General features: G+C 40.9%; 10 protein-coding genes across 16 annotated transcripts; 5 read left to right on the forward strand and 5 right to left on the reverse strand.

The window, feature by feature from the left end:
- Window positions 1-301: 301 nt before the first annotated feature.
- Window positions 302-3696, forward strand: LOC128254109 (syntaxin-6). Of its 2 annotated transcripts, none has more exons than XM_052982932.1 (4): window positions 302-477; window positions 1191-1348; window positions 1961-2683; window positions 3101-3696. In XM_052982932.1, the coding sequence occupies exons 3-4, from the start codon at window positions 2059-2061 to the stop codon at window positions 3175-3177; spliced, it is 702 nt and encodes a 233-aa protein (XP_052838892.1). In that variant the 5' UTR covers window positions 302-477; window positions 1191-1348; window positions 1961-2058; the 3' UTR covers window positions 3178-3696. The 2 variants fall into 2 exon arrangements, with proteins under 2 accessions (XP_052838892.1, XP_052838891.1); XM_052982931.1 differs by lacking the exon at window positions 302-477 and adding an exon at window positions 544-1105.
- A 652-nt stretch (window positions 3697-4348) lies between these two features.
- On the forward strand, window positions 4349-8016 carry LOC128253852 (spermine oxidase). Of its 2 annotated transcripts, none has more exons than XM_052982541.1 (2): window positions 4349-4559; window positions 5800-8016. In XM_052982541.1, the coding sequence occupies exon 2, from the start codon at window positions 5815-5817 to the stop codon at window positions 7345-7347; it is 1533 nt and encodes a 510-aa protein (XP_052838501.1). In that variant the 5' UTR covers window positions 4349-4559; window positions 5800-5814; the 3' UTR covers window positions 7348-8016. The 2 variants fall into 2 exon arrangements, with proteins under 2 accessions (XP_052838501.1, XP_052838500.1); XM_052982540.1 differs by having other exon boundaries at window positions 4350-4559; window positions 5794-8016.
- Window positions 8017-8051: 35 nt separating this feature from the next.
- Window positions 8052-15494, reverse strand: LOC128253851 (MAGUK p55 subfamily member 7). Of its 5 annotated transcripts, none has more exons than XM_052982536.1 (9): window positions 15140-15494; window positions 12436-12539; window positions 12098-12375; window positions 11615-11746; window positions 11190-11219; window positions 10714-10881; window positions 10071-10392; window positions 9623-9916; window positions 8052-9183 (listed from the first exon to the last, which is right to left on the reverse strand). In XM_052982536.1, the coding sequence occupies exons 2-9, from the start codon at window positions 12476-12478 to the stop codon at window positions 8663-8665; spliced, it is 1788 nt and encodes a 595-aa protein (XP_052838496.1). In that variant the 5' UTR covers window positions 12479-12539; window positions 15140-15494; the 3' UTR covers window positions 8052-8662. The 5 variants fall into 5 exon arrangements, with proteins under 5 accessions (XP_052838496.1, XP_052838498.1, XP_052838495.1 ...); XM_052982538.1 differs by having other exon boundaries at window positions 9623-9799; window positions 12436-12545; XM_052982535.1 differs by having other exon boundaries at window positions 12436-12545.
- Window positions 15495-16532: 1038 nt separating this feature from the next.
- Window positions 16533-17080, reverse strand: LOC128253927 (aspartate, glycine, lysine and serine-rich protein). The gene has a single exon (XM_052982637.1). The coding sequence runs from the start codon at window positions 17041-17043 to the stop codon at window positions 16582-16584; it is 462 nt and encodes a 153-aa protein (XP_052838597.1). The 5' UTR covers window positions 17044-17080; the 3' UTR covers window positions 16533-16581.
- A 101-nt stretch (window positions 17081-17181) lies between these two features.
- Window positions 17182-17977, forward strand: LOC128253928 (uncharacterized). The gene has a single exon (XM_052982638.1). It carries the CDS (start codon window positions 17339-17341, stop codon window positions 17798-17800), a length of 462 nt encoding a protein of 153 aa, XP_052838598.1. The 5' UTR covers window positions 17182-17338; the 3' UTR covers window positions 17801-17977.
- An 806-nt stretch (window positions 17978-18783) lies between these two features.
- On the forward strand, window positions 18784-19267 carry LOC128253845 (uncharacterized). Its single transcript, XM_052982529.1, has one exon. It carries the CDS (start codon window positions 18819-18821, stop codon window positions 19173-19175), a length of 357 nt encoding a protein of 118 aa, XP_052838489.1. The 5' UTR covers window positions 18784-18818; the 3' UTR covers window positions 19176-19267.
- Window positions 19268-19339: 72 nt separating this feature from the next.
- On the forward strand, window positions 19340-20141 carry LOC128253848 (uncharacterized). Its single transcript, XM_052982531.1, has 2 exons — window positions 19340-19471; window positions 19948-20141. The coding sequence occupies exons 1-2, from the start codon at window positions 19375-19377 to the stop codon at window positions 20139-20141; spliced, it is 291 nt and encodes a 96-aa protein (XP_052838491.1). The 5' UTR covers window positions 19340-19374.
- Window positions 20136-20622, reverse strand: LOC128253844 (H/ACA ribonucleoprotein complex subunit 1). The gene has a single exon (XM_052982528.1). It carries the CDS (start codon window positions 20543-20545, stop codon window positions 20204-20206), a length of 342 nt encoding a protein of 113 aa, XP_052838488.1. The 5' UTR covers window positions 20546-20622; the 3' UTR covers window positions 20136-20203.
- Window positions 20623-20995: 373 nt separating this feature from the next.
- Window positions 20996-21505, reverse strand: LOC128253847 (uncharacterized). The gene has a single exon (XM_052982530.1). The coding sequence runs from the start codon at window positions 21489-21491 to the stop codon at window positions 21138-21140; it is 354 nt and encodes a 117-aa protein (XP_052838490.1). The 5' UTR covers window positions 21492-21505; the 3' UTR covers window positions 20996-21137.
- A 950-nt stretch (window positions 21506-22455) lies between these two features.
- Window positions 22456-23419, reverse strand: LOC128253942 (collagen alpha-1(VIII) chain). Its single transcript, XM_052982659.1, has one exon. The coding sequence runs from the start codon at window positions 23321-23323 to the stop codon at window positions 22538-22540; it is 786 nt and encodes a 261-aa protein (XP_052838619.1). The 5' UTR covers window positions 23324-23419; the 3' UTR covers window positions 22456-22537.
- Between the last annotated feature and the right edge of the window lie 633 nt (window positions 23420-24052).

The raw sequence follows: 24052 nt of genomic DNA on the forward strand, positions 1-24052 counted from the left end.
TGTTACAATATTTTTTACTTTGCGTGTTTATAGTAAAATTCAAGAGTTATCGCCTCAAACATTCATACAAAATTTAAAAGCTAATATAAATTTAACTTTAATCTCTTTAGTTATGACTTCTTAAATATTGGCTGAAAAACGTTTTCATAATTTCCGTTGTTTTTTTTGTCCACTTCTGTTTTCTTAAACAAAAAACTACAAGATTTTAAATTTAAAAAACCAGAGTTCCCGCACACTATATAGTCACTAAACGTATTTTCTGCTTAAACGATACATACTAAATATAATTTGAGCTAAATGCTCTAACGCGATTAGGTCATACTAAGTCTGACGGATTATTTTGCTGTAAGCCAAAACAAAAATAAAACTAATTTATAAACGAAGATTTCAAAATTTGTATAGTGTATATTTAAAATTAGAGTCAGTCACCGTGTTCTGGGATCGTAGTTTGCTTAATGAGGTGGCGACGAGCAGCAGGTGAGTGACAAAAAAATTAAAATAGTGCTGGCATTTTGGCAAATTTTTGTTGTTGTGGAATTTCTTGGCTATATTACGGGTTGTTTTCAAAAATGGTTTTTTTTAGGGGGTAGCAAAATTTGGGTGGTAATGCGCAAGCGCGAGAGCGGCGTAAACAAATGCCAATGGTTCATTGAAGGGGGTTTTAGCCTTCGGAGCGCGAATAACGACAGTGTTCTCTGGGCCATCGGCGAAACCAGCTAAATCGGTGGAGTCTATAGAGTAATCGGGCGATAAGACAGCGCGGCCCCAAGTGCAATAATCAATAAACGTGCTGTGCGAACTTCGCTCTTGGCCAAAGATAAAACCCAGTTGATTGTGAAATTGCTGCTAAAAGAAATATAGAGACAAATAGAAAACATAAATTCAGGGGAATTTTCGATTGAATTTTGATGTAACCCCCATTGGCATTAGCAACTTGCACTTTCCCCCCACAATTTTTGGGGGTGGTTTTAGCCCGGAAAAATCCATGAAAATAAACGTCGAGTGCGCCACTCTGGTGAAAAACTGCTAGTAGTTTTTATTTCCGTTTTGGGCCAAGAACTGAACACGGCATGTCTCTGGAGGATCCTTTTTTCGTAGTCAAGGAGTAGGTCCATTCGCTGGCTATAATGGCAACTGCAGTTTTCCTGGCCAAAACCCAAGACAACTTACCTCTCTTATTTTCTTCGCAGTGAGGTCTTCAAAGCTCTGAACAAAACCCGCGGCCTCTATTTGCGTTGGCGGGAGTTGGGTGAAAGTGGAGGAACGGAGGCTGAATGGACCACCACCGAGCTGCGTAACTCGCTCCGGAGCATCGAGTGGGATCTCGAGGACCTCGAGGACACTATCAATATCCTTTTTGGCAAAGCAATACATTGGAAAATCAATTTCTTTATCCGGTACTCAAGGGGTTGCACTTTACTTAATGAGAATTTATGATTTTCCTAAGTAAATTTTGCACACGTCCGTTTTTTTTTATTCTTCTGAGCTTAAAAAAAATTAAGATTCAACTACCAGTCCCATAACATTCCTTTTAGTTTTATTTCTTTACTAGTTTACTCAATTCTGTCTACAATTTATGGATAACATTCGAATATAGGCCAATCTTTCTATTAATCTATATAAACCAAATAATTTAAATCCTTTATTTTATTTTAAATTTTTTTATTTACTAATAATTTTTAGTTTATTGAACTTAGTATAATTTTTTTATATTGTGTGAACCGTTCTGAGGTATTCTATAATTTTTTTCATCTCTCAGTTTTATTATTTACTGATACGTTTTATTTATTACATATAATATTATCATATATTGTTATATTTTGTGTGTTTTATAAAGTGAGTACTGGGTATGTAAAAGTCGGACCAATCGGCTATATTTATCTGTTACTCCTTACATAGAAAAAGGCTCCTCAATTTATCCAAGGTTTCCTCCTTAACCCTAACCATTTCGATCCTGTACGCATCGTTGAGAAGAATCCGAGCAAGTTTCGGATCGACAACCGTGAACTCTCCAGCCGGCGCCACTTCATCGACAACACGCGCGATGAGGTCAAGCAGATGAAGGATAAGATGAGCCTGAACCGGAGCAGGGACAGAGACATCACCGCACATCAGCCGCTACTGGACAACGATCGGCATAGCCCCAATCACAATCACTCCATTGCCATACCAAACGCGAACACCAATTCCAATTCCAACGAGTACCATCAGCATCCGCACAACGATCGCACGTATTTGGTGGAGTGTCCCAGTGGCATAATCAACGGCAACTCGCTGATCAACAGTGGCAGCCAGGTGGTGGCCAATACCATTGCTGGAACCATGTCGGCCGCAGCGGCAGCAGCTTCCCGCCACAGTGGCACCAAGTACTCCAAGCTGGAGAATGCCCTGGACAGTCCCAGTCATTACGGGCAGACGCATCACGGCGGCATGGACAGTCCGAGTCATAGGTATGTGGGCGAGACGGTGTCCATACAGCAGCGCATGATCCAGGGGCAGGATGAGCAGCTGGACATGATCAGTGATTCAATTGGCACTCTAAAGACGGTTTCGCGGCAAATTGGCGTGGAACTCGATGAACAGGCCGTGATGCTGGATGACTTCGGAAACGAGTTCGATACCACGGAGTCCAAATTGGACACCACCATGAAGAAAGTTGCCAAAGTCTTGCACATGAATAATGGTGAGTGGTGCGGATTTAGGGGCACTTGGCTAGGAATTTCGATTATAGGATTACTGATTCATGGAACATGACTAATTACGAACGAATGTTCTTAAAAATATTACAAGGGGGGGCCACAAAAGTTACGAGTGTTTTAAAATCATTTTAAAAGGCGTCCAAAAGTATTCACTAAGAAGTTAGCATAGTCCATCAAAATAAATTCAAGGACTTATAGACCTTAAATATATTGTTGCATACTTTTAGACACTTTCGTAATTGGTCTTAAAGTTCTAGTGATTTTTGTGGCACACCAAATATTTTATTTAAACTTGTTTGGTAATCATAAATCAGTAATCTCAAATCTAATTTACCTACTTTCTGCTCCTAAATTTTCTTATATATTTAAATCAAATAACTTTTTCTTATTTCTCCCCACAGATAAACGACAATGGGCCGCCATTCTCATCCTATCCGGGCTGTTATTGTTTGTGATAATTTTGTTTATTATTTTGTAATTGCTTTCGTTTATGTTTCCAAAATCGGTTATATATTTAGTGTAAATTAGATTTATTTATAACATGGCTTGGTTTTTTATTTCGGTCCCTTAAAGCAAATCAAATAGTATTTATTTAAACGAATTATCAGCATATTTCAAGTTAACTCCCTTGCTGTATATACACGTGGAAAAATTTTAACCAGATTTATTACCAGCCTCTATACATATATATAAATATTTAATATAATTCCAAAGCTACGAAAAGATGATCATGTAAAGTCAATGTAGGCGGGTAATAAAAGACAACTAATTACTTATAATACCGAGTGCTCCAGATTTCTGTCATTCCCGATTTGGCCAAAGGATACTGCAACTGACCTGTACATACATCGAAGGATATATCTGCATATATACTGAAAATGGACCTACCAATATCAAACGAGTTATTTAACGAAGAGTCTTAGGAAATTCCTTTAACCAAATCTAGCAAAAACTTGTATGCAGTTGAAGTAAATATATATATATATATATACATAAATTGCATTAATTATTAATTTTAAGGGGTGCCAAGAGGAAAATTTAGTAAGTGTACAGAGGAAAAATGTCTCTCTGAAACAATTAATTAGTTTTGATGGTTTTTTTTTTAAATAAAATGGAAGGCTATAAATTTGAGATATATAAATATGTTAAACCGGGTATTTAAAAATTGAAAAATTTTGAAAACATCATTTCTTGTCTCTCAACTAAAACCAAAGAAAGGTATAAAGTTTTCAGTCTATATAACTTAAATTTTTTTTCTGTCATTAAGATTTCTAAAGTAGGGGAACGCAATATTTTTAGATTAAACAGTTTTTTTTATTAGAGGAAGCTATTTAATTGGTAGTCAAAATACCTTTATTTTTTTAAGAAAACAAGCGGCTTTAAAAAATGCAAGATATATTAGTTTTTAATTTAAAATTTACATTCTTACGACATTTTTTTCTGTGCATTTGGGCAGGGGAGCCAGGCCCTTTCCCATTTTGTCTCAATACCCCAAGCCACTCGGCAACCCACTCGATTTACCCACTCACTCAGCTGTGTTGGGTGCTTTTGGCCAGAGCTTTTGGGGAGCTTGCAGTCTGCGCAGAGTGCACAGTGGCGTTCTCGAGGGGATACAACTAAATATACCAGTACATAATCCCCCTTTGAAATCCGGACTACGCCCCTGCTCACAGCATAAGCACACGGGCAGAACCGCACGTTTCCATGTGATGTTTTCTGTTTTCGGCATTCAGTTTTGTTTGCATTTTCCGCGAAGCTGGAGTTTTTCCTGCTGCAAATATATAGTATATTTGGTAAACTTTCCGGTAGAAATGTTAAATTGTTGAATAATTACGGCTAAACGGTTTTCGAGTTATTTTGGTGAGTGGAGTGTGCAGTGAAGTGAAATTATTCTTCATTATCACCCCCAAAAAGTGACGAAAAAATTCCATTTCCTCTTCGATATTTTTTGTATTATTGTTTGTGGCAGAAAACCTTGAACATTTTTGTTGGCCAAAAATATAAAATCAATGCCAAAACGAAGGAGGCGGAAGTCGCTTTCCCTTTTCTTCCCATCTCCTCTCGTTGTCAAAAAAAAACAGATTTCAGGTGAACTTCAGGTAAAACCAGCTGGTCCGGTTGGCTAGACACTAGATACTCCTTTTGCGAATTTTCCTCCCCCTTTTCGCCTCCGATTTCCCTTGGCTACTGTGGCTATTTATAAATTCATGTAGCCAGAAGCGAGCTAACATATTTATGTGTTTGTACACATGTGTGGTTTTCCTTTGGCCGAGTGTGTTGCTCTTGGGGTTTTTGTGTTGGTGGGGGGAGCTTTTTCGAAACTCTTATCAAAAGTCGGAATTGCGGACAGGAATTCGTTATCGAAACAGATGAGCGACTATGCCGACTTTTTAATGAAAAGACATTTTTTTATTGTTATGCGGAAAGTGGGCGGTGTTGAAATTCAAGTGTCAATTCCATTAACGAATCGCATAACGGTGGCGCTGTGTGCACTTGGAAAAATCATCAATAAATCTTTGAAAAATTTAACCAATTTTGTTGCTTAAAACAACATCATTCAAACAGGTGTCTACAATGTCTCTACTTGTGTAAATATCTAATATAGACAACCTTTTTATTGCTTTTAATATAATAGGTAAAACATACATTGCGAAATCTGTTTCTATGCTATTTTTAAAAGTGAAAGCGTAAACAAAAAGGCGATTTTTTGGCAATTTTGAAAAACAATTTGGTAAGCAATAATTATAATTTGCTTCTGAATTTTGACCAGTGAAGTTACGAAATTCCAAGCTTATGTGACAGTACTTCTAAATGTTAATGTCATAACTTTTTTTTTAATATTATTTAAAAAGAAATCTTAATACGCTAAAGCAAACACAAATTTAAATAAGCCCAAACAAACAAAACCAAACCAAAGGTAGATACTTAGAGTGGTCAAAATCACATGATTTTTTTGAAGACTGTAGATATTTTTTTTGCTGAGTGTATGCACAATTGTCACCGACCCACTTGCTCACATTTGCCTTTGCAAACCCAAGCTGTTTGTACATTAATTTGCTATTCTCCTGTTGCTCGGCAACCCCTTTACTTGCAGAAACAGATTCAGTTACCCGGAATGAGTGGCGCACAGCGGAATCTGGATCGCAAGATCGTCGTCATCGGAGCGGGAGCCTCGGGCGTGGCCTGTGCCACCAAGCTCCTGGAGCTGGGCTTCCAGAATGTGCTCGTGGTGGAGGCGGAGGATCGTCTGGGTGGTCGCATCCACACCATTCCCTTTGCCGATAATGTCATTGATCTCGGAGCGCAATGGTGTCACGGCGAAAGGGATAACCTGGTCTATGAGATCACTCGTAAGGCTGATGAGGAGCTGCTGGAGTCCACGGGTCCGGTGTATGAGAACTACCAGTGCGTGAGGTCCAATGGAGAAGTGGTGGCCGAACAGGTGGCCAGTCGCCTCAAGGCCATTGTGGGTGATTCATTGGTTACCCGGCAGTTGGAGTTGCGCCACTGCAGCGGTTCCTTGGGCAGCTACCTGACCAACAAGTTCTACGATACTCTCCGGCGTCCCGAAAACTCCGACATAGACGCCGAGGTGGCCAGGGAGTTCTTTGTTAACTACCAGAAGTTCGAGAACTCCGTTGAGGCTTCGGATACCCTGGAACAGGTTTCGGGCAGGGGCTATCTGGACTACTGGGAGTGCGAGGGCGACATCCTGCTCAACTGGAAGGACAAAGGCTATGTGGAGCTGCTGAGGCTCCTCATGCGTTCACGGGAATTGAATGTGGAGCATGGAGTTCTGGAGCAGCGACTACTTCTCGCCACTCGTGTCTTGAAGATCAACTGGAACCGCAACGATGGACGTGTGGAGCTGCAGCTGAGCAATGGTGACAACTGCATTGCCGATCATGTTGTCATAACCGTTTCCCTGGGCGTTCTCAAGGATCAGCACTTCAGGCTGTTCGAGCCGCAGCTTCCCGTGGAGAAACAACGCGCCATTGATGGCCTGGCCTTTGGCACGGTCAACAAGATCTTTGTGGAGTTCCCCGAGGCTTTTTGGCCCGAGGATTGGACGGGCTTCACCCTGCTTTGGCGGGAAGAGGACCTAGATGATATTCGTGGAACCTCAAGATCCTGGCTGGAGGAAGTCTTCGGCTTCTACAGGGTAAGCTATCAGCCCAGGGTTCTGGCCGGCTGGATCACCAATGAAAGTGGCCGGCATATGGAAACCCTGCCCGCGGATGAGGTCCAATCGGGTGTGATGTACCTCTTCCGAAGGTTCCTCAAGTGGAAAATCCCAGAGCCTTCCAGTTTCCGCACTTCCGCTTGGCACACAAATGAAAACTTCCGTGGTTCCTATTCCTATCGATCCATGGACACGGAGCAACTGGGCACCGGAGCTCGAGAGTTGGCCCATCCCCTCACAGTGGTGGCCACCACGCCGGAGAAGGAGAAGGCTGCGGAGGAGGAGGAGGCGTGGCAGCAGAGTCGCTGCGATAGACCGATTGTCCAGTTTGCCGGCGAGGCCTCCAGTGAGCATTTCTACTCCACAGTTCACGGAGCAGTCGAGGCGGGATGGCGGGAGGCCAGAAGACTGGCCCAATTCTACGGATTAAGTGTCTCCCGATCCGGCACCAAATCGCAACTATAGCTGTAAGGGGATTTGGCTGGATATCGTACCTGATCCACTTATCTAGGTAGATGTGAAATAAGTCTTTGTCTTCACACTCAAGAATATGTTACTTCACCTGAATCAAAAATCCTATGAAATGAAAATGTTCATGTCGTGAAATTTTTAGAGCCATATTAGGTACGAATCTTTCTAAAAAACCAATGATGTGACTGAAATTATTAGAACATTTCAATGACCAAAGCAAATAAAATATTTTCATTTCATACACTCAGAAAAGAAAAAATAAAACTTCAGTCTACTATATAAATTAAGAAAAATATGATCGAAAAATTACTTTAGTTAAACTTTAAGGTTATTTTTCCTTAATATTTAAAGGGGCTCATTTTTAAGGCCATATTAAGGAATTATCCAAAAATTCTCTGAGTGTAGGAAACTTGATCTAGATGAGTACTAAATCGAATACAAAAAAAAAAAACAATCAAGGAAACTGAACAATATATCCTGGATAGACTTCATATGGCTAAGCTAAATTTACATATTTGCCATAGGTTAACATAAGTGACAGAATATATATAAATAAATATATGTATGTACGTGAGAGCATGTCAATATGTCGACAAAAAATGTGCTGCCCAAATAATGCTGTGTTTAAGTCTTCTCAATCCCAAATAAATGTAATATAGCCTATCCAAAGTCTAGCTTAGAATCAACGCTTCCCTCTCTTAATGGCATTTAAAATAGGTTTTTATTAATAATTCTCACTTGTTTTCAACAATTTGTCACTACGTTTTTGATGAAATCAGTTTTCGAAATGAGACATGTTACACAGAAATTGAGATTGTATCCAATATGCTCTAGTTAGTGAGTGAGTGTATATACAATTGAGATACAATACGGTTAGCATAAGGGTTACAGGGGGGATTAACTCTGTTCTTTGATTTCAACAACGTGTAATAAATACATTTATAATTTAGTCCATTTTTGAACACAAATAAATTTTGTACAACAAGTTTTTATAATTTAATTGTTATCGTAATTGTAAGATAGATGCTGGTTGAGTTTTAATTTCCTTCTCTTTTGTCTGTGTCTATTATTGTATTCATTTCTTTGTTTTCACTGTGACGCAAAAAGGTACATGTCGTGAAAAGGACTAAGGCCGGACGGGAGTGCCCAGCAGGACCGCCTACGGGTAAATAGTGTATCTCCTCCTCCTCTGTCTCTCTAGCATATTCGTATGCTAAATTCGTATGGCAAAAATACTTTGGTGTTGTTGTCGTCTAACAAATTGCATGAAATGCTTCTCCACATTGTTTGGCATAGTACTATAGTACTCCTACTGCACCCACATGGATGGCGCCCATATGGGCTCGTTCTCCAGCCGCTGGACATTCTGGACGAGCTGCTCAAAGGCGCTGACCAGCTCTCCATTGATCAGCTCCACGTCAAAGAAGTGTCCGTACAGGAAATCGATGCGTTCGGCCGACTTGACCATATCCTCGAACTCCTCGTCTGTGAAACTCCTGGCATTCGCCTCATCGAAGGTGGACTTGGCCCTGGCCTCCGTTCGCGTGGCCTTCAGGATGTCCAACTCTGGTGGTTTCACGTGGATGAGGAACGGTTTCAGCTGGGCCGTGCGCAGAGTCTTGATTGCCTGGTAGTGCGGACTCAGCACACAAACACATCCCGCATTCACGATTGACTTGACGCTCTCCGCCGACGTTCCATACAAATGACCTTTGTACTCGCCGTGTTCCACAAACTTTCCAGCCTCGATGTCCGCATCCATTTTCTCACGCGGCACAAAGATGTACTCACGTCCGGCCACTTCTCCAGTGCGCATTGGTCGTGTGGTGTCTACAAAAGATAAGGTTTATTGTTTATGATGTTTAAGAAAAGAAAAGAGTTCACTTTAATCAACAAGATCAGTTGGTCACTGTTAATCAGCTTAGATTTGACTAAAATTCTGATTGTTTTCCTGTAATTCTTCAATAACTTAGTACTATATTAAATGACTTTTGATTATGTCTTTTTCATTTGCTATCTTTGTGACGCACTCACTTGTTATCTTTTAATAAATTTGGTTCACAAGCAATAAACAACTGAGAAAATGAACTACTAAGCCAATGAACAACTAAGGAATCTTTAAGCTAGTAAGTGAACAATTCAACAGCTGAGCTTAGTGAGTGAACAATTTTGTTTCATCCGTTAAAGTGAATTATGCACTTAGGTGAACAATTTAGTTCACCACTGTTATTTTTTCATTCATTATTTTTCATTCACGAATAATACTTACACGGCACTGGGCTGCGGAACTTCTCGGGATCCCGGGCTATCAGCCGACGGCGCAGCTCGTTGCGACCCACGCCGGGCGCTCCGATGAGCACGATGGGCCTGAAGACACCTGGCCGGGGATACAGCTTGGCCACCTCCTCGTACGTGGCGATCTGCTCGCGATCAAAGTCGTCGTTCTCTGTCAAATCGTACATGATCTTTTTAGTCTTGGGCTGGCGGCAGGAGGAGCTGCTGCTGCTGGCAGGCAGTCGCGGGGAACCAGGTGGGGTGGTGCAGAGTGAGGCGCATGATCCGGCTGGCGATGGCAATGGTTGGTTGGGTGATGTATGTGTTCAATTGCGGATTTTGATAACGGGTATTTGCGATGCATCATGAAATTAGAGCAATTTTAGTCATGCGGATGGACAATGTTATGGGTGCAATGAGTTGGCAAGCCCGAGGATGCTTACGCTTCAAGTCCAGATCAACGCCATCCTTCTGCGATCGGTCGTGGAGGATGCGGCGCTCCTGCAGCGCCCGACTGGGTATCAGACCAGCTCTCGCCGAGCGTTCGTGCTCCTTGCGCGCCTGCCACCAGTAGGCATCGTCCTGGCCCACAATATGCAGCACATCGCCACGCTGGAAGGCCAGGCCCGCCTCCTTGCACGGTATATAGGGATCCACATCCGGATTGTAGTCGAAATGGGCCCGCACCCGCACCTTGGACTCGCGCTGGGCGCCCTTGTTGTCCGCGGGGACCAGCTTGAAGGTAATGGTGCCCTCAGAGTTTTGCTGCAGGGAAGGGATTTAGTTAGAACATTGGTATGGTTGCAACGCCTTATTTAAATCTTAAAACGAATTTAAAGCACTTTTTAAATAGAATATTTTTATTTGAATAAAATAGAATTTTTAATTTAGTTAGAATTAAGCATATAGTTAGCCATATTTTATCATTAAAATCTGGATTTATATTTTACCCATTAAACTATTTTAAACACGGCTTTTAAGAAATCAAAGTTCGTTAAGGGATTTAATCTTCTAGGATAAAAATTAGTTTCACGTAAAATCTAATACAGATTTAGAGAATTCTAATGTTTTTTGAAATGAACTTACCAATATGGTGAGCACATCGCCTGGCGTCTTGCCCTCCACGTTGATGTTGTTGACCTCGATGACCTCGTCGCCGACGTGTATCAATCCGGATCGATCGGCAGCTCCCCCGTGCATGATTCTCGCGATGATTATCTTGCCCGTTTCCTCGTCCGTTTTAATGGTGGCCCCCTAAAAGTAGGCAATAGCTATCACTAGAAATTCAACCCAAAGCGCGTATGTGTGCGTGTGTGTGCCTCTGTGTGCGAGTGTGTATCTGTGTGAAGTGAGGTTTCCGATGTTCTGGATGTCTATATATATATCTGATGTATGTGTCACAACAACAACACAACAACAACGACAAAGGAATGAGGACAACGGAATGTATCTTATGTTATGTATCTTTTGTTATTTGTTGTATTTGGTGCTTGGCAAACGGGTTTCTTTTTTTTTTATTATCAGTGGACATTTTGTACAGTTATGGACATTCGATTACTTACAACAATTGGCTCCGCACTCTGTGCTCCTGTCTGTGTTTTTATATTTTTTTTGACATTTTTCGATTTTATATTATATTTGTTTGTTGCAAATGCATTTTTGTTTATTTGTTATGGACGAATTCGAGAAATTGGATTCGATTTCATTCGATTTTAACAAAGGCAAAGTTTACAAAATTGATTAGCATTGGGAAGAGTTGACATGAAGGCGATTACAGTAGAAGTACGAAAATGAATGAAGGCGCAAAGAGAGAGGAGCAGTTGGCAAAGGCGAAAGGGGGGAGGAGGAGGGTGGTGAAAGTGGGGGTTGGGGGTCGGAAATGAAAGTCGAGTGGACAGAGAAAAGCGATGGACAGCACAGAACAGCGATCACGGCGAGATGAGATGGGCATGGAAAAGTGATGGTCCAGCTGGAAATGCACACTCACCAGGGGCTCGTTGCTCTTCACCAGCTGCACAATCTTGATGGTCTCCTCATCCTCGTCCATTTCGACAGGCGCCTCCGGCAAATGCGGGTAGAAGTCCTTCTGGGCAATGGCATCGTGGGCAAACAGGAGGTGCTGAAATTTTTATTAGAAACTTGAACTTATATATTATCTTAATAATTTATCTAAAAATGTCTTAAAAGAAAGGAATTCACAAGCAGCTTCAAATGATTTATCTTACTTTTATAATACAACTATTTTGTACCTAATAAACCTAAGAATTATTAGATATTTTTTAATACAACGACCAATAGGCTTTTGCCTATTAAAAAAAAATATAAATTAAACTAAAATTTTAAGATCTTCCTAAAACTTATTGGAAAATTCATAGATTTTGTTAAATTTAAGAAAAACTCGCTTGTACAGGTGGCAGATGTAGGTTTGAGGGAAAGCTCAATTGTATTATTTCCCGATTTAATAACTCACCTGGACGTGAGAGTCCTGCAGCAGGTGGAAGGCCTCCTTGCAGTCGTCGTTCAGGTGGCAGTGCTGCGACAGCTGCTCCAGGACCTCATACAGCACCTGGGCGGAGGTGGAGAGCACGGGGGCCAGACGATCATCCCGCCCCACCTTGGCCACCTTCGTGTGGACATTGACCAGGGCATTCAGCTCCTTGGACTCCAGCAAAGCCTTCAGGAAGTCAATCTCCTGGTCATTGGACAGGTTTTCCGACTCCTTGAGCGTGCTGATCAATTTAGAAAGAGCTGTAAAAATGTCGCAAAGAATTAATCAATCATTTTGGACAGCTCTTGTGCGTCACTCACCTGGATCCCAGTTGATGTCCGATGCCATAACTGCTGCTAGCATGTCACACAACCGTCGACGAGTCACTGTCCTTGCTTATCCCCTACAATTTATCCTTTTTGCTCTGTTCCTATAATCGAGTTAACAAAATCGATAAGAGACTTTAACAAAAAATTTGCGCATAAGCATGTCAACGGGGGGCAAACGGGGCCAGGCGAAAGCCAAATGATAATTCCACAGCCCAAGGCTGCCACCCACTAAAAAAGCCACCCACCGACCACCAACCATAAACACCATAACCTTCCCCCTTTCCTCAAACTACTTCGTTTACGTCACTCGCTACAAAGGACACCAAACACTGGTAAATGTTGCCAAAGCTCTGTTTCGGATATTAACATACAGTCCTACTTCTATAAGTTAATTTACTATGTGGCACAGCAAAAAAATATATATACATTATAACAAACATTCCTTCTACAAGTCCATTTGCAATATAACAACGGCATGTTTTTTGTTTAAGATATTATAGGAGTAAAATAGTATAATTTAACGTTTTTCTCTAAAAACTTGTTTACACAATTTCAAAACTTAAAAATTTTGTTTTCAAAAGTGTTCTCTAATCTGAAACAGATTTAAAAAGGGTTGATTTTCTTAATATAAATTGGTACTTATAGTACCAAAGATAATCATACTTTTGCCTTTATTATCTGCCTTAATTAAGAAGATTTGTAAATTTTTATTATATTAAGTGGTTGATTTTTAAGTTTGGTAAATAACAATATATTAATATTTATATTGTGCTTAGTAAATCTTATGCAACATAGCTATATTTTATTTTTATATTTTTTATTATAATAATCTTGATAGTTAGGTCAAGTTCATCTAAAACAAGCTCCACTGCTTCGTTACCATAACAACAGTTAGCGCCCCATTGAACTTGATACGCCGGAGTCGGGGACTATGGGGAGCACACTGACGACGCTTAGTCTGAGGAAAAGAGCTCCCGGCCAGTGCAATTAGCTGACATTAAGCCCGGCCAAGTGGGGCATCCGCTTTTATTGGCCATTGGCTTCTGGCCAGGGGGCAAGTTGATTAGAGAGCAGGCGTTGGATTTATGGTCACTTTCGTCTGCCCAGTGGCCCGGAATGTTGGCGCCCCTTTTTGCAATCTGCACTCCATTAACTGTTCAATGACTGCGCTTCCTGTTGCTGTTTTGCTGACTGTGGAGGAGGATCCTTGGCCAGGTGCCATATTCCAAGGGGTCACCAACACGTTGCATGACCGCTACTCATTAGTGCCACGTTTTCATGGAGCTGACGTGGGCTGTGATTAGTGTCAACTGAATGGACTCTTTGGAGCCCAAGAATAGCGTCTCAAGTGGGGCATTCACATGTCCTTCAACTTGCCACCGGGGTCTCAAGTTTCAGCTTCTCCGTGTGGATATGGTAATGGGACCACCAACACACATCTTAGCCAGCGGACAGAACTTGTCCAACGACCTTGAACTACATACTCGTCGGTACACACAGCCACTCAGTACATAAAAAGCCCGAACTACAAATTGTTTTCAGGGTGAGTTGCACCGACGTCAGTGCGTGGGATCCCAGGGTTGCAGCCACTTTTGAGAGTATTTTATACCAGGGGGTGGTGCAATTTTAACAACAGGGTAACTGCTATTGCTTAAACTACCACCAGAATGTCCAAACACATGTTTTATTTAATGGTTTTGTGTGTGGTATTACATATATTCTTATCCGATTTTTTGTGACAACAAAGAGTTACGTTTAAAAGTTTACTTCAACTTCCTAGGTCAGGCAACTTTTTGTTTTTTTTTAAATAATTTTAATTTGAAGCTGAATTAAAAATGTAAAACCTGTACTTATAAATTATCCCCACACCTAAATAAATGAAATTTTGATAAAAATTTGTTAACGTTTTTTTTTTAAAGTTAGTTTGTTCAAAAAAGAGCAGTTGAATTTCACCGAATGCTCAATAAAATTATTAAAAAACAAAATAAATATTAAAATTTAAGTTAAATCAAATTTTTAAGCAAAAAATAGTAAATCAATTTCAAAAGTAAAGACTAGTTTACGGAGCTTAGTTTATGGAGACCGAATCGAACAAAGGTTCGTCGTCAATTTTAGTTAAAAAAACTTTTGTTTCAGCAAAGTTTTAACTTTAGATTGTTTTACTGTGTTTTCAAGGAAATTCTTCGAAGGGGGTGTTGCATGTGCAACTATTACTGTTGCCAATCAAGCGAATGACAAGCAGAAGCCAAGAAATCGAGTCAAGCTTGGCCCCAATTACACTAATTATGCCGAGAAAAGCCGAGACAGGCCAAGAGGTCTGGCGGAAAGCGAAATAATGACGTTGCCTGGGGCTTGACAATTGTCAAAGTGGGCAGATGGGCAGACAATGGCAGTCCGTGTGGCTAGTAGATAAGGCAGGTACCAGGTTTTTAACACCCCGAATCCCACTTGTTTTTTAAGGGAATTTGAAAACACCAAGTATTTGCGCTACCTACTTTAAATCAAACCTAAAATGAAGTTTGGTCATACTAAATATAGCGGTGGCTTAAGAGAAATCAGGGAGAGAGTGTGAAATCACAGAGAGGAGAGAGTAATCTGAGAGAGCGTTGAAAGTTTCCCCCAGAGAATTTGATTAACAACAAAATATGGCCCAAAGAAGAAGAGACAAAGAATCATTTAAATTAGTGGTTATCACCTGGAGTTTTTCTGGGCAGTTGGCCAATAAATTTCAATTGTGTCCCAGCGTTGTTTTATTTTTAAATATCCACTTCACTCGCAGACACTCAGGCACACACAGAGGCCCAAAAACAAAACGGCATGTCTGCTATTCTCGCTAATATTTTCTTTGCTATTTTTAGGCCACTAATATTGCGCACTAGCTAAGTTAACCGTTATTTTTGTTGCACTTTGTATCCTTGGAGAAGTTTACATTTTCCCAAAAAGATAATCAAGGTGATATAGTCACTAGAGTCCGCCAGCGGGAATCCCAGAACGGCGAATAACGGGAGCGGAAGCAACTGCACACGACGGGAAAAGAAAAACGTTTAATTTCAGGAATTCAATTGGACATCGAGGCGACTGCCAAGACCATTTCCCAAATCTCTTTGGTAGGCATCTCTTTACAAAGAGCGTATCTTCTTACTCTTAAGTTTTCTCTTAGTGTCACCGCTTAAGCTTATCAAAATAGTGCATTTTAATATATAATCTCAGAAATCAGATTAATAATAAATTATTTCTGCCAATGTACCTGCTCAAAACAAAGACAAAGCAAAACTTTAGAAAATGATTCAAATTATGCTGTACTTGTTTCAAAAATCTTGTTTATTAAATAAATATTACTGCAAAAATCATAAAATTGAAAATATGGAAAAATAAAATAATTTTTCATAGTTTATTTCCTATAAAACGTTTTATCGCTCTAATGCAACATAAAACCTTTAATATAACTAAACTCAATGAAAAAAAAAATACATTTTACTAATGAATGAAATTGTTTTTGGCTAACTTGGTCTTGTCAGTGGAGAATGTCGATAAAAAGAATAAAGAAAGTGTAATTGAATAATTGTTTTTGTAATGTGTCGTATGTTACTGAAAATTACCTACGCAAGGTGCTTGCATTTACAAAACAAAATGTTCAAAAGAGACTTATTATAAAAGAGAAGACATATTCTGTCAAAGAGAGGAAGAGCCAAGTGACCAAAAGACATAGAGTAATTGGAGCGACAAAGGAAATGAATGGAATCAAATGCACCACCAGAGAGTGGGAAGCCCAAAAGTGTGAGAACACAGAGCGCCAAGGGGACTTTTTTTTCCTTTTTCTGGGGGTGGAAACTGCGCAGGTCAGCAGAAAATCCAGAGCGCGAGACATACAGGGTGTTTAGTTGTAATCTGCCAAACTTATGCTAAATGATATATTTATCAAATATTTTAAAATGCTAAGATTGCATTTATTTTTTCATTTATTTATTAGACAGTTTAACAGTTTAAGATTTTGAAATATATAAGTATGTAAATTTAAAATAGTAAAAACAAAACAAAATCCTTTGAACTAGTTACTTTTAAATGACAACAAAGATATTGTTTGTTTTGTATTAACTTGTATTTATTTGGCAATTTCTCTACATTATTTGCTAATATCTATCCCAGTAGACCGCCACCCACTGCGCCCGCTCCTGCAGCAGCTCCAAATCCAGCGAATCCTCCTCCGAACTTTTTGTCGTACCGGGCGCGGTATCCACCCCCAAAGCCCCGTGCTCGTACACGATAGCTTTCCTTATAGCGTCCAAAGCCGGCTCCTCCTGCGATTCCGCCGCCAAGGAATCCACCTCCTCCTACGAGTCCCAGAGCCTGAGGTTGTTGTTGTTGGATTACGGGTACCTGTTGCACAATGGGCACTTGCTGAACGACTGGAACTTGCTGGATGACTGGAACGGGCTGGACTCCTCCAATGCCACCCGCTCCTCCAATGGCACCCACTCCTCCAATGGCTCCCACTCCTCCAACAGCTCCAATTCCTCCTCCTCCCAGGGAATGAGCTTCCGTCCTCCAAGCACTAATTCCCAGCAACAGCAAAAGTGGCACTTGCAGATCACACTTCATCTTAGCTGAGTGTCGAATAACGATTTGAGTTACCTTACCCAAAACCGCCTGGTTTTTAATGCCCCAGACAAGCGACCTTCAGACCCAAAACGATGACGATGATGAGGTGTGAACCACTGACCATCGGGCAAAACCAAAAACCAAAATTCCCTTACTAGAACCGCCCAAACAGAGCTGGGGTTTTCTCTACCCAGGCGCCCAACTATATGCCAATTGGATGTGCAAACAGTGGCCACTAATTAATTTGCATAAATAAGCAGCTGGGAGTGGGGCAGACCAAATAGTTGAACCCATCATGTTGTGGCAAACGGTCTACCTGCTCGTTTTGGCGTGCGCCTTGGTCAGCACAACACCGATCCTCTCCAGCAGCGATCTCCTCCAGGAAAGTGTTAGAAAGCCCCGGCACATTGGAGGATTCGGGGGTAGTGGAGTCGTAGGAGGCGGAATCGTGGGTGGTGGAATCATTGGAGGAGGAGGAGGAGGAGTAGCTGCCCCCATAATAGCAGCCCCCGCCATTCAAACCGTACCCATTGTATCCACCGTGCCCATAATCACCACTGTTCCCGTAGTTTCCAGCATACAAACTATACCTAGTTATGGTTATGGCTATGGCTATAATGGTTATGGAGGAGGATATCCCGCAGCTGGAGGATTAGGTGGACTTGGTGGACTTGGTGGCATTGGAGGCGTTGGAGGAGGTGGCTTCGTCGGCGGCGCTGTGGGTTTTGCCAAATTCAAAGGCGGTTTCTTCGGCTAGATGTTTCCGAACAAGTCTGAGTGGGTCTCTAGTGTAAACAATGAATAAACAAAAGTGCTGCGAGATCGAGTTTCGTTTTGCCCAGTGTTTGGAATCAACAGATTCGATGAGCTTGCATATATTCCATTTTCAACTGGTTGTGTTTGAGCTTTGGATATTTCTGGAAGAGTCTCTTCTCGCTGGTGTTTGCTTCAATATATATGCCGAAAATCGCGCGAGGGGAGGCGGATGGGCTTTTCGAGTGGTAAACAACAAGCCATCAAGCGATTACAGTGGGTCAAGTTGGCTGGCTTTGGAGAGCAATTCGATACTCGGTAATCGTATTGCTAATTCGTAATCGTTTTAGTTGGTAAGGTTACGGTTAAGGCTTTGCCAAAAATTTTTACAGTATTTTCTTTTTATAGTGACAGAACATGAAGTCTGAATGATATTTGTTTATATAATTTTTTTATTATTTTTATTTATCATTTTCTGAACAGAGGAAATAAGCATCAATGGATTAATATTATTTTAGTGGGCTATACATACAAATTTACATTGTATAAGGTGGATCAGCTTTTGTTGAAGTGTTTAGTTTTCAATTTAATTTTTCAAGCTTGGATACAAATCCATCTTAACGATATTACCTTTTATATCTAAATCAGAAGCATATTATGCTACACAATCTTTATCGATCTAGATGTTGTACCACTGTTACTCAAACTTCCGCATTATATATCGTTTCATCAACACATTAAGATTGGGTCAACCCAATGTATTTGTGTAGACTTTATTTTTGGGTTTTTTTCTCAAACCAATAATTATTCTCGCCGGCTTTGCTTTGCAAAAGATTGAAATTAGACGAAAAATGTAAAAAAAAAGACATTCAATGGCAATCAACGAAATGCCAATGAACCTCCTTTGTTTATGAGACCAGGTGCTGGGTGTTCTTGGCAAATGTTTGGCTATAAATTAAAGACCTAGCTGGGCGATAAGTTGTAGTATTTGACGAAGTCTGAGAAGGAATACGTTCAGCGGAATGGATTACAAGCGAATATTATTTTTCTTCAGCATTGCTGCAGCACTGCTCTTGTGTAATTTTGTGAGAGCCGATGAAACGGAAACGGAAGTGATTGAGGAGGATCCGCAGCTTTTGGAGGCTGGAGAAACTGCACAGGGTGATTCCGGAGATGAGAGTGTGCGGAAAGTGCGCCAGTACTTTGGACCACCTCCGTTTGGTCCACCACCACCACCCTTCTTTGGCCCACCTCCACCACCGTACTATGGCGGTGGTTTCAGTGGCGGTTTCGGCGGTGGCTTCCAGAGAACTCGAGTGGTCACCCGTACCCGTTACCGTGGACGCGGTGGCTATTACGGAGGTGGCTTCTATGGCTAAGCAGCTGAGTTAAATTTCGTTGCCCATTTTGTGATACTTCTTTTGTACTGCCCCATTGGGTGCAATAAAATTAACTACCTTATGCAAGTCCATTCAATCGGTGATTTCTTATGGTTTATAACTAACACTTTAGGTTTATAGCGGGGGAAAGCTAAGATCGGAGGTGTTTATAAGAGGGCAACGCGGTGGTGCTAACAAAATGTTCCGCTTGCTGCTGCTGTGGATCACTGTGGTGCTGGTTGTAGCTCTGGATGAGCGCGAATTCGATCCACAGGTGGCACCACCTACAAGTTTGGGTAAGACATTTATAATAAATAAAATGAAAAGAATGGATAAGTAATACCCAAAATTCAAAACTTGCTTTAACAGTTAAAAGGTAGTGAATTTAAATCGTTAAAAATCTTGTTTTTTCAATTTATCTTACAGCCAAAAAATAATTGTGATTGAATCTGAACTATTGCTACATGAATTAAAAAAAAAATGGTTATGAAAATTTCTCAATAAGATGAGTATTAAATAAATACCCCGAAAGTATCAATGTGAAAATTATGTGGCTTAAGAATAGAAAAAAGAAATGCTAGTAACTTAAAAGTAGTTTTTACTTTTGTCTTAGAAATACATGTTGTCTATAAAAGAAAAAAGTAATAACAAATGATTTTTTAAGATGTAATTTATTTCATAAATATTTTGAGCGTTAGTGAAAAATACTCCTCTAATGAATGTTTTTAGTAACTTTATTTATTTAAATTTCATACTCAAATTTTATTTACAGTTCCCAAACACTTTCAACTATGGCGAAGTTTTACCAGTCAAGTGCGCATGATCTTCAGTCGTTTTCAGCATAAAGCCCCGTCTGCACCACCACCCACCGTTAAGACCAGGATGGGTATTACCACCAGTTCACCAAAACCAGAACTGCAGTTCTATGGAGCTCTGAATCCCATATATCAAACGGGAAACTTTTAACATTACTTAACCAGACTTTATTATGAAAATGCTAGACTTAATATAATCTTGTTGCTGTTACATTAACGGAACTTCTTGTTGAAGAGGCTTTTGAAGCTGCCCAATCCACCGAAGCCGCCGCCGAAGCCATGTCCACCGAAGCCACCGCCAAAGCCGTGTCCCAGACCACCGAATCCTCCCTTCAGGCCACCGAGTCCCCCGAAGCCGCCAAACTTGCCGCCAAGTCCGCCCAGACCTCCCAATCCTCGAACCACACGGCCGCCTTCCAGTTCATCCACCTGGGGATCCTCTTCCGCCTCCAGTTCCAGCAAAGTCAGTGGTTCACCATTCTCCAGATCCAACGGAAGGGCCAAACAGCAGGAGATGACGGCGATCAGGGCGAGACTCAGAGCAAGGAACTTCATTTTGTGGCTTAAGATAGCTGATTGCAGATAGCTGATTAATGGATGCTGGCTGGATTGGTACTTAATACCAAACGGCATGACAACTAGGTTTATATACTTCTGGTCTGGGTCTTGGGCTCGTGCGAAGAGTTGCTAATTCTTAAAGTCAACAAAGTGTGGGCCCAGCAACGGCTGCGATCTGCGATCGGCGATCTTGGCCAAATATACTCGTACTTTCATTCATCCAAAATTTTGTTAGACTTTTGGGATGGGTTTTCGTCTTTCAGCGAGTAAGTGTGTGCAAATGGGTTGGGTTTGCTCAGGTCTTTAGCTTGGACCTAACGATAGTTACATCATGTTTGCCCATGCGATTACCAAGTTGCTGGTCTTGAAACGTAATCACAATGACCTTAGTTGGTGTTTGTTTGGGACCAGATTTTGTTTGAGGAGTCATATATGTTATATTTGGGAACTTATTTAGAACTCCTGCTAATCGTAGCGAATCCATCTAAAAGTAAAACCATCTCGTTTGTGTCTTAAGTCTTTTGTTTATTATGCTAATTACTAGAAATAAAGATTTGCTTAGCACCTAATGGTTATGAATCATAAGGGACTATTGACTCCAGTGTGCGTATCTCTCACGTGCTGCCAGTTTTTGTCGTCTTCTTAGGAATCTCTTGTAGTATTTTGCATTCACAAAGTGTTCGGGATACGAAGTCACGGGCTTTTGGTAATAAAGTTTCGATGATTGCCGATGGCGATGTTTGCTTCTGGGTTCCGCGAGGACATTATATCGGGTTTTCCTCACTTGTTCGGGGGCAAAAGATCTTGACCAGGCCACGGGATCCAAACTGGCATCATAACCAGCTTCGTTTGATGGCCACCAAGGCCTGGACTCACAGATATCCATGAGAAACAACAGGAAAGGTATAACTATCAGAATGTGTTGCAACGTAGAGTAGTTCATGGTGCAATGGTTCGTTAAAGACTGCTGCTCTTTGACCTTTCAACCTGGGTTCTTATACCCAGCTGAACACACACTCCATTATCGGATTATCCCGGACATTTGAAGCGAACCAACTACCTGCCCAACTTATCAATGACCCTCAGGTACTCAGATAAATGCATTGCGCAGGCCAACAAATCACTGTGTGGATCGTAAATCAGGGCGGGAAAAGGTATCTTTATCTTAAGGGAAAAATCGGATCGAATGGAAAATGTTCAATGGCTCTGCGGGTGCGAATCATCGTGTACGTTTCACTTTCGAGATCTTTACTCTTGGCCCCCTTTTGCCAAATTACCAACCTTGTACTTGACACCTGCTGCTTAATTAGCGTTTAAAAGAGGTTTCTCTGTAGGGTGATATTTAATATATGTCTATATATGCGCTAAGAACGGGTGTAGACATCCTCATTCCCAAATAATTTCTTTTAAATGGCTTTGTATACCTTTAAACAGTCGATAACTGTTTAACAGGTGCCTGATAATATCTTAATATATACGCTATTAAAAATACTCAGTAAATCCAAGTATTTCATACTTTAATATTTATCCATTGCGGGTTTTAATTATTTTATAAGTTGTTCTTGATAATAAACTGCAGGCAGTATTGATGTCTAAATAATAAACACCAATGCCATTTAGTTTAATTTCCATACCAGTGATATTAATTTAATACTCATTTCATGCATTTTCTAAATAATTAAATAACAATTTCATTTCTGGGAAGTATTTTTCACAATAATTAAAATATTTTAGTTTGCAACTAAAGATGCATGGTATTTAATATTCATTTAGGCATGACATTTTGAAATCAACAGCCAGATACTTGTTTTTACATTGTAAATATACACCAAGTGTGTACAAAAGAAAATCCTCCAATAAGTATGAAAACTAAGAAAACTTTCTGATTGAATAGTAAAAACACCATTATTTCTTCTGTTCAAATGTCCTTGTATTTTGCAAAATAAATAAAATAAATTATCTTATTGAATATTGAGTAATGGAGCTCATTTAAAAGCCAGGTGCGTAGGCCTGCATGTTCATGCGCTCCAGGAAACCACCGGGTGGTGGATAAAGTCCCTGCATGTTGACCTGAGGAGCAGGATACAGCCCTCCAGAGTTGGCTCCTCCAAATCCTTGCGGAGCTTGGGGAAATAGTCCCGAGCTGATGCCACCGAATCCTTGAGGTGCTGGATACAAGCCAGTATTTCCGCCACCCAATCCTTGAACATTGGCCATATTGACAATGCCGTTTAGCGATTGGAAGTTATCCACCGATGGGTTGGGCACGAATCCATTGGGCAGCTGGGCATTGGGGTACATCAGGGAGCTGCCGTACATCTGGGGCACGCCGGGATAGCCAAAGGATCCGAAGGGATTGAAACTGGGAGAAGATCCTGCCAAATTGGGATCCGGGTACGAGGGATAGTTGTTGGCAATGTTTGTCTGCAGGCCGGGAATACCATTTAGGCCAGGTGCTTGAGGAATTCCGGGGTATATCAGGCCAGGATAGTTGGGATACCTGACCAACTGGCCACCCACGGAACTCAGGGCCATCTGATTCATGGGCAGCGCCATTCCCATGCCCATCGTCATGGGTTGAGATCCTGCAGATCCTGCTGGAGTCACATTGGCCACCATCTTGACATCTGCATCAGTAGATTTAAGCTGCCGCTCTTTTCGCAAATGCCCATCCTGATTCCGGTCTTGTTCCCGATCCAGTGGCTTGGCTTCAATAGTACCCAGGACTAACAGGGCAAACAGCACAAGTGCTTTCTTCACAACAAACTTGGTCATTTCGGTAGCTATCTCTGGAGGTAACTGTTTGCTTCCGGCTCGTCGGAGTCGCCTTTTATGCCGAGGCCGATGGTGAAAACTTTCTTTTGCAATTATCCGCCTTGGTTTTTCGTTTAAAGTGATGCCGTTTTTTTTTTCATTTTATGTTTTTATGGCCGCAAAAGTCGAACACTGCCGGCCCACTGAGCGCCCATGTCTTCGGTTTTGTAATCTCTTTATAAACAATTCACACTTTTAGCCTAATGGCCAAGTCAAATAAGGTGCGAAATGTCTCAGCGGCCCAGCGGCACGGAGTTCGCCTTGCAGAAAATCGTTGCTCACCAGACGACTCATGGGGGATATAAATATATATCTCATATCTGTAGGGTAAAGCGGGGGCGTCTGTGACCGCTGAAGAAACCAAGAGGCTGGGAAATTACTTTACTTACTCAGCCTAAGGGTATGCTTTGGGAAATTATAACTTGTATTTTTAGTTATTAACAAACCTTCAACCACTAATAAAGTAGAAAAAGATTTTCAAAAGTTGTTGAAGTTCTTGGTTTTCGTAGTTGTATAAGACTAATTTAATTGATAAAACATGCACGTTTTTCTGATATTTGCTTTAGATCCTATCAATTTATTCCCAAAAATTAATACCAGACATCGAATTATAGAAAAAAACAGAAAATATAATAATATTCCTGATTTATTTTTCAACGCTGAATTCAACTTATTACAGTGTATGATATA

Source organism: Drosophila gunungcola (assembly GCF_025200985.1).
Source record: "Drosophila gunungcola strain Sukarami chromosome 2R unlocalized genomic scaffold, Dgunungcola_SK_2 000004F, whole genome shotgun sequence".
Lineage (NCBI taxonomy): Eukaryota > Metazoa > Arthropoda > Insecta > Diptera > Drosophilidae > Drosophila > Drosophila gunungcola.

Excerpts from the sequence above, each read along its gene's own strand:
- LOC128253844 (XM_052982528.1), bottom strand. The coding sequence starts at position 20,545 with ATGAAGTTCCTTGCTCTGAGTCTCGCCCTGATCGCCGTCATCTCCTGC.
- LOC128254109 (XM_052982931.1), top strand. The coding sequence starts at position 1,071 with ATGTCTCTGGAGGATCCTTTTTTCGTAGTCAAGGA. Across the intron at positions 1,349-1,960 it reads GGACCTCGAGGACACTATCA|GCATCGTTGAGAAGAATCCG; the intron begins ATATCCTTTTTG and ends TCGATCCTGTAC. Across the intron at positions 2,684-3,100 it reads AGTCTTGCACATGAATAATG|ATAAACGACAATGGGCCGCC; the intron begins GTGAGTGGTGCG and ends TTCTCCCCACAG.
- LOC128253851 (XM_052982536.1), bottom strand. The coding sequence starts at position 12,478 with ATGCTAGCAGCAGTTATGGCATCGGACATCAACTGGGATCCAG. Across the intron at positions 11,220-11,614 it reads TGAAGAGCAACGAGCCCCTG|ACAGGAGCACAGAGTGCGGA; the intron begins GTGAGTGTGCAT and ends ATAAAAACACAG. Across the intron at positions 9,917-10,070 it reads CGTTGATCTGGACTTGAAGC|CCGGATCATGCGCCTCACTC; the intron begins GTAAGCATCCTC and ends TGCCATCGCCAG.
- LOC128253852 (XM_052982541.1), top strand. The coding sequence starts at position 5,815 with ATGAGTGGCGCACAGCGGAATCTGGATCGCAAGATCGTCGTCATCGGA.
- LOC128253942 (XM_052982659.1), bottom strand. The coding sequence starts at position 23,323 with ATGACCAAGTTTGTTGTGAAGAAAGCACTTGTGCTGTTTGCCCTGTTA.
- LOC128253845 (XM_052982529.1), top strand. The coding sequence starts at position 18,819 with ATGGATTACAAGCGAATATTATTTTTCTTCAGCATTGCTGCAGCACTG.
- LOC128253928 (XM_052982638.1), top strand. The coding sequence starts at position 17,339 with ATGTTGTGGCAAACGGTCTACCTGCTCGTTTTGGCGTGCGCCTTGGTC.
- LOC128253848 (XM_052982531.1), top strand. The coding sequence starts at position 19,375 with ATGTTCCGCTTGCTGCTGCTGTGGATCACTGTGGTGCTGGTTGTAGCT. Across the intron at positions 19,472-19,947 it reads GGCACCACCTACAAGTTTGG|TTCCCAAACACTTTCAACTA; the intron begins GTAAGACATTTA and ends TTTTATTTACAG.
- LOC128253847 (XM_052982530.1), bottom strand. The coding sequence starts at position 21,491 with ATGAACTACTCTACGTTGCAACACATTCTGATAGTTATACCTTTCCTG.
- LOC128253927 (XM_052982637.1), bottom strand. The coding sequence starts at position 17,043 with ATGAAGTGTGATCTGCAAGTGCCACTTTTGCTGTTGCTGGGAATTAGT.